Source organism: Pteropus vampyrus, unplaced genomic scaffold (genome assembly GCF_000151845.1).
Source record: "Pteropus vampyrus isolate Shadow unplaced genomic scaffold, Pvam_2.0 Scaffold16, whole genome shotgun sequence".
NCBI classification, from domain to species: Eukaryota; Metazoa; Chordata; class Mammalia; order Chiroptera; family Pteropodidae; genus Pteropus; species Pteropus vampyrus.
In genome coordinates, this window is record NW_011888797.1 from 10,484,041 (window position 1) to 10,491,517 (window position 7,477).

A 7,477-nucleotide genomic window follows, 5' to 3' on the forward strand; every position below is an offset into this window, starting at 1 on the left:
GGGGAGAGGGACCAATGGATCGAGGCCATCCGGTAAGGAGCAGCCAGCTGCTGGGGATGGGCCTCCTGTCACTTCCCAGAAGCCCCTGCTTCTCTCAAGGCCTTGTTTCCTTGGCCGCAAAGGGGGCTAACTCCGGAATCTCCTTCCTGTTTCTGGCGTGCACATCTCTCTGCCCCATATTCTGTGAGCAGCTCCTCTGTGCAGGTACAATGCCAGGCCCCGGGACACAGGGGACTGAGGCGCCAACTTCATGAGGCTGATGGGAGGAGCAGGCATTCTCGTTAGCCCTGGAAAGACCTGGTGGAGGTGAAGGGAAGGGTTTTCTAGGTGGAAGGACCAGTGCAGACAAAAACGAGCGGGCAAGTTAGTGTGTGACCTACCTGGACAGCACCCCAGGGTCCTGGGTAGCCAGTTTTGGGCAGTGTGGGACCAGGAAATGCCAGGCAGTTCAGGGACCTGGATGTGCAGGGACAGGCACTGTGGGGTTTGAGCAGTAGGAGATGAGGCTGCAAAGAATGATGAGACCTTGGTCACCATAGCAACGAGCTTGGGTTTCTCCTGGGGGCACTGGGGAGCCACAGACTGATAAATAGAGAAAGGATATGGCCAGGTGAGAAAGGCCACAGTGCAGGGCCTGGTTTTACTAAGATGGTCAATGAGGGACCATTGGAAGGGAGCCAGGCGAAGGGCAGTCCGACAACCTCAACTCTGAGCCCGTGAGGAGATGCAGGCAAAGGCACGTCCTGTAGGCCAGAGGAAGACCCAGGACTAGTCTCCAGACCTGGACCGTGTCCCAGAGATTTGCAGGGTCTTTGCCCTCAGGCCTCGTAGCAGCCCTGTGAGGCTGCCAGGACTAATTCATTTTACAGACGAGAAAACTGAGGCCCAGAGAGGGGAGGGACTCGCCCAGGGCCACACCGCCAGTGAGCGACAGAGCACGCAGATCTGCCGACTCCACCCAGGCTCTTTCCATCTTCTTCCAAGAGTTCGATAGGAACCTGGAAAGGGGTCCAGGGACATTTGGAGGCAGAATTTCTAAGGCTCTCAGCTCTCTCTTATTCTCTCCAGCCCTGCCCATGGAACTCTGGATTAGGCCAGGGAGGCTGGACTCACCCTGGCCTTGTCCAGGTTGGGGTCATCTGGCCTCTCCCTTGCAGTGGGGCAAGCTGACACCTCCTTGGGACACACCCACACCTGTTACAAGCCCTGGGAGATAAGACCCCTTTGATGGTCAGCTCAGCCCTGAAACCTTTTTACCTGCTTTCCTTCCAGAGCCAGCATCACCCGGGTCCCCTTCTATGATCTGGTCTCTGCTCGAAAGAAGAAGATTGCCAGCAAGCAGTGAGCTTCCTGGGAGGTGGTGCTGGGGGCCAGGCATCTGGGGTACCCCATGACTGTGATAACTGGAGACTCACCTGCAGCTACCCTCCCCCTCCCACATTACTTCAAGCCAACGGGAGGGGGAGATAGAGCTCAGGAGGGTAGGTTGGAACTGCCGAGGGCTCAGAGTGGGCAGTGGGGCCCCTCGGCTCCCAGCTGCTGCCAGGAGAGGCCTGAGGAAAGCAGGCGAAGAGGAACCAGCCCCAGAACCCGGCCCCCCCAGCCTCTCTCTGGGCCTCAGTTTCCTCTTCTGTGAATGTCTCCTTGCACTCTGAAATGCCATCGGTCCTCACGGTGGGAACGGCCATGGGCCCCTGAGCTCTGTCTCCGACGCACTGTGTGCCCTCTGCCCAAGTCACACTCCTCCTCTTGTTCTTGGAAAACTACAGTGTGTGGAGGGAAATGTCATGGGGCCACTGACTGTGCTCCCTGCAACCCCGCCGGGGCCACCTCCCTCCTCTCAGACTCTTCCTTCCGGCAGAACATCGCACAGGGCTCCCTAAGGAGCTTCGGGCTGGAGATGTCTGCACTTGTTTACTGAGCAGGAGGGGACTCTGGACCTAAAGCTGCTGGAGAACTGAGAGCAGAGTGGGCTCCACCCTCAGGAGGTCCATTTCGGGGGAGGAGCAGGTAAGGGTCCTCAAGAAAATGGCAGATAACCCCAGAGAGACGTGCTGCAGCAGGACTGGTGATACAATCAAGAAGCCAAGAAGAGAAAGTTTGGCAGGTGTGGTTACCAAGAGGGCTGCCTGGAGGCAGCGGCCAAGCCAATGAGTAGCACAGAAGCTCAAGGCAGAGTCTCAGCCAAGGCTTTCCTGCGACACCACTGACTGTGGGTCCTGTAGTAGTGAGGGGCGGCCCCACTGGGTCCCTGCATCCTGAGACCCTCTGCGGCAGCACCATCAAGAGTTGAGCTGACTTAGCACATTGGCAGGTGGCTCAGTCTCCAGCGAGGCCCCAGCCTGGAGGAGGATTCCACGAACAAGCTTCTGAGAAGCACTTCTCACGCTTTCACTCGGGCCCTGGGGGAGGCCCTGGAGGGAAGCAACCTGGCAGAAAAGCAGGATATGAGGTTGCCTCTGCCCCACCACCAGCCTCAGCAGGCAAGTGGCTCCCCAGGGGAGGGGAGGCAGCTCCTCCTGCCCTTCACCCCCGCCCCCAGCGCGCACCTTCCACGGGGTCAGGATGGAGTAGCTGCCTCGTGGGGCAGGGAGGTCCTGTCTCTGGGAGCGTGCCAGTGCCTGGTAATGACATTGCACGGAAGAGGGTCTGGGTTGGGCAACAGCAGGAGGAGGTCCTGCAGGGCATTTCAGGACTTCCACAGACCCCACGTCCGCCTGGGAGCTGAGCGCCACCTCTGCCACCACATTGGCCCATGAAAGGGCAGCCAGGGGTCATGGACAGGGCACTGATCTGGGACTCATGGCGTCCGAGGTCCTCTCCTGCCACAGGTATACAGTGGTTGTGTCGTCTTGGTGCACTCCCTACCCCCTCTCTGGTCCTCAGCTCCTCTCTGTCACTGAGCGGGTAGAATCAGTGGTTTCTGGCCGTGAGTGGCTGTTTGGGAATCACTCAGAAGAGAGAATAAAGCTCGTGAGCCCCCCCCGTGAGCGGGGCTTTGTCCTCTGTGACCATCCTTGACCCTGCCCTGGCCCTTCACCGTCATCACTTTCCTGGCTGAGAACAGAAAGGCCAAACAGGGAAGAGTGGACACTCAAAGGGCACTGGACCCTCTTCAGGACACTGGGGCTGCCACACTGGACAGATGTCCCTGGGGGGCTGGATTTTCCACAGGGTTCCCTTCGAGCGGGCCAGAGAGAGCCAGGGGAAGGCAAACACTTCCCAAGGCAGCATGGTGTTAGAGAAAGAGCTGCTGCCTCAGGAGATAGGTAATAAGCTCCCTGTCTGTGGAGGGATACAAGCACAGGCTGGCTCCGATGGTCACAAAGGGGCTTGAGTTCAGTAACCTCCACTTATCTGTACTTGCCACAACATTTATTAAGTAACTTCAGTGTTCCAGTTACTTGTGGAACAAGACGGAAGTCCTTCCCCACGTGAGGCCTACGCTCTGGTGGTTCTGAATTCTAAGACTCTACACCCCTTCGGATGTGTAGGGCACCCAGGTGGCTCCCGCCCCCTAACCCAGCCCCCTGCCTGAAACTCCACCAGCAAGTCACTCCGAAAGACCTTAAGGCACTGGACCGACCACCTTATCCACATATTCATTCAGCTCCCCTTATTGAGTATCTACTGTGTACCAGGTTCTGCACACAGAGCCAGGGATCCAAAGATGTTTAAGACAAAGCCTTTGCCCTCAAAAGGAGATCAAATCAGGTGTGACAGAGCAGTGACAGCCCAGGCCGACCCATGCTGTTATAGACAGGGGCACAGGGGCCTGTGGAGGCTGGGCTGGGCAAGGGGCAACCTGGGGATGCTTCTCAAAGGCGCTGTCACTGCTCAGTGCCTAGTACACAGTAGGTGCACAATAATTGTTGGTTAGACTGAAGCCAACGAAAATGGCCCCTGGGCCTCAGCATCAGCAGGTGCAAATGTCTGGACACGTAAGGAACTGTGGGAAGCGTGGTGCTGCTAGGGGGTGGAGAGAGTGGCGGGTGAGGTGGACAGGGCCACAGCACAATCCGAAACAAGTGGGTGGGCCCCGACTCACTGGCCCAGGCCCCCTTGCCTCTCCCCTGGGCGGCCTCTGCTCACCTTCCAGCTGGTCCGCCACTCCCTGCTCTGGGCAGCAGGGGGCTCCCATCGCACATGGATGAGAAGTTCCCACGGGGCTGTGGGACTGGGGCAGGAGCCCGGGCTGGGACAGAACCTCTGCCTGTAGCAGAGCCTCGGCCTGGGCAGCCTTCCAGGGGAGGTTCCTGGTCTACCAGCACCGGCAGGCTTGACCGGCCCAACGGGGACGCCCGTGGCACAGATGTGCACGGGCCTCCCCACCCCTTCATGCTGGACTCAGTCTGGGAGTCGGGACACCCAGCTCTCTCACTTTCTGGTTGTGGGCCCCTGGACTCGTGGCTTACCCTCTCTGGGTGTGATCTTCCTCCCTGAAGAGTTGGGCCAGAGGGCCTCCATGACAACCTTTAACGGGGACTTCCGTGTGCAAGGGATTCTCAGACCTGGGTACCATACAGTCCCTGCCCTGAGGTGAACTGAGACAGGTATAGGGGTGGGGTGGCACATGAAGAGGGGCCACAAGAGCCTCTTGCTGTGAAAGGCCACAGGAGGAGTTGTGAGGACCACCCGGAGGGCCTGGGTTCAAGGGCTACCTCTACCCTGTGTCTTAAGCAAACTTCTTAAGCTCTCTGAACCTCAGATTTCCCATCTATAAAATGGGAATAATTAAATATGGACAAAACACCTGGAACAGTGTTGAGCACCTATTTAGCATTAAATGCTACATCATCATCATCATCATCATTATTATTATTATTATTATTATTATTATTAATTTATTTACTTCTACAAGGCAGAATGTGTGCATGCCTTCATGGAAATACTGCAGGCTGAGGCCATTGGAGGAGGAAAGATTCATGAAGATGGGGGTGGTGAAGATCCAGGAAGGCTTCTTGGGAGAGGTGCCCATTCAAGATAAGCAAAGTGGAAACCTGGCTCTTCCAGCCGGCGGGGCCAGGAGGAGCCACGACAAGGATGTATAACAAGGCAGGATATTTCTTGGGCTTCCCTTGGACCCCCAAAACAAGCCCCAGTGGGCCCAAAGGATGCAAGTTTGAGGGTGGCTGGGCCCTGGTGTGAGCTGAGCTGTGTGCTCAATACTGTAACCCCTGCATCTCCAAGGCCACTATGCCCCTTTTCAAGCTCTGACTGGAGATTCAGTAATTGGGCTGCTGAACAGAGGCCATCACAGAACGAGGGAGGACGAATGTGGCACAGGATGCCCTGGGATGAAGTAGGAGAGGGCATGGGGGCTCTGAGAAGGTAAGGGGGTCCCCTGCCTAGTGCCTGAGGAGTGGCAGCACACCGGGTAACCCAGAGCTGGCACTGGGACCCTGCACCTGGAAGCCAAGGGGCAGGAGATGGGGGGCAGGCAGCCAGCAATCGAGCGGCAGGTGTGAGAGACCTGGAGAAATTGATTTATTAGGGACAATGAAAGGAGCTAAATATGTTTGCCGGCTCAGCGATGACTCAGGCGTTCCCCAGGGGTCCACAAAGTGTGAGCATCAAAAACTCAGACAGGCCTCCTCCTACCAGAGCTCTGCCAGCCTCGAGCCCCTCCTTCCAGTGATAATGGGCCCACCCCCTAGTGTCTCTGAGGGGCAGAGGAGACCCAGCCACATGAACCTGTATGCCATGCCCCAACACGCACTCTGCCAGACCTCCCCGGAACGACTGAGGAGCAAAGCCTCTTAGTGAGACAATCTGGGTCGAAGTCCTGGCCTTGCTTCAAATTGCTGTGTGACCTTGGACAAGTGGCTGGCCCTCTCTGAACTCACATTCACCAGAGAGGATGGATCCCTACCAAGCCAGGGCCCTACCTCCTCCTCCCTCTGGCAGTGTCGTTTCCACTCTATTCAGCTTCCTTCAGCCCTAAGCACAGCCTCCTCTGCCTAAAACCCACCAACCTTCCTCCAGGAGAAAAGCCAGCTCCCACAGGGCTTCAAGTTGGGGAAGAACATGCTCTTCCAGTACCAGGTTCCAGGCTGGTGCCAGGTTCCAGGCTGGTGCCAGGCCCCAGGGGAAACACAGATGAGTCAGAGTCTGAGGCCAGAGGCAGGACAGACAGAAGAGGGAGAAATGATCTCCTCTTGGGGCAAAGTATTGGAGGCTGCAGTAGGGGTGTGGGAAGGGGGCCTGCAGAGGGGCTGAGAGGAGCCAAGGAGGAGGCGCTGTCCAGGTGGGGAGGGACATCTGCCAGGAAGTTGGGGGGGAGCAGTCCAGATGCGATGGACTGTGCAGGGAAATGCGTGGAGTCCAGCACAGGACGTTTGGGAAGCGGTGGACTCTTCAGTGGGCATAGAGGGGGCCCGTCCCTGGAAAGGCCAGACCTGGAGTAGAAAAGAAACTGGGACCAGACTGGCCAGCTGAGTGGCACTGGGAGCTGGGGAAGGGCTCACAGCAGGAGAGGGAGCTGGAGACTTTTTTCGGGTGGTCCCACTGGCTACTCACGGGGATGGATTAAGGAGACGCAGAGGTCACAGGGGGCTGGAAGAATCACAAAAGGACAGGACAGGGGCAGGTCAGAAGCAGCATGGGCGCAAGGGACAGGAAGACGGAGAAGGCTTGATGGGCCCTCAAGGCTGAGACTCGTGGGAAGGCGAGGGCAACCCCCAACAGTCCGGTGAAGAGCAGGTGTGCAGGGCAAGTGGGTAGGAAGGTTTTGGGGGAGTGGGGAGAAAAGGAGGGTCACACTGAGCTGAAGGGGCCCGTAGGACTTCCGGATGGACAGCGCAGTCTGAAGTTACATATAGGCCCAAGATGAAGCCCCCCCACTGCCCTCTCCCGAGCCCTCTTGTCTGTTCCTCCTCCTTCCTCTCTCCTCTCCCCCCACTCGGCCCTCCCTCCCTCTCTCGCCCTATTTTCCTCTTCTTCTGCCTCTCTCCACCTTGCTGGTGACCTAACCGTGGGTTCAGCAGCCCTCTTGGTCATCCAGTCCCGGCCTGAGGATATATTGACAAGCACATGGACCCTGGCCTGCCTGCAGAGCTGGGATTGAATCCCAGCTCCACCCCCCACCCTGGCTGTGTGACTCTGGGCCAGATACCTTGCTGTCTCTGGACCTCATTTCCCCAACTCAAAGCTGTGGGTGGCAACTCCCACTTCTGAAGACTAGGGGCTTCCCACCAGCAGTCCTGGTCCCCAGAGTCTGCAGGATGGCCTGAGGAGACCCAGGCCCCCTCTAGATGGCACAGGCTGAGAGCCATCTTGCCCCACAAGCCTAGGGGGCTACTTGAACCTCAGGCCTGCCCCGGAGAAGGACACTTCTATGGGTCACATAAGTCCCTTATCCTCCCAAGCCTACCTACCTGGCTTCTCCTGGACGCACAGTGCAAGAGGTGCTGATGCTCCTGCCACCTTTGCTCAAAAAGACATTTATGGAGGTGTCCCTTTATATTCTCCTGTGAGT

The 7,477-nt window shown here is 57.7% G+C and overlaps 1 protein-coding gene across 1 annotated transcript in view; it reads left to right on the forward strand.

Moving 5' to 3' along the window:
* Positions 1-1,823, forward strand: part of CYTH4 (cytohesin 4) — a 28,237-nt gene extending 26,414 nt beyond the window's left edge. Inside the window, exons 11-12 of the mRNA XM_011354441.2 lie at positions 7-32; positions 1,273-1,823. Coding sequence (XP_011352743.1) covers positions 7-32; positions 1,273-1,345 — 99 coding nt within the window. The 3' untranslated portion in view covers positions 1,346-1,823. The remainder of the gene's footprint in view (positions 1-6; positions 33-1,272) is intronic.
* The last annotated feature ends 5,654 nt before the right edge of the window (positions 1,824-7,477 follow it).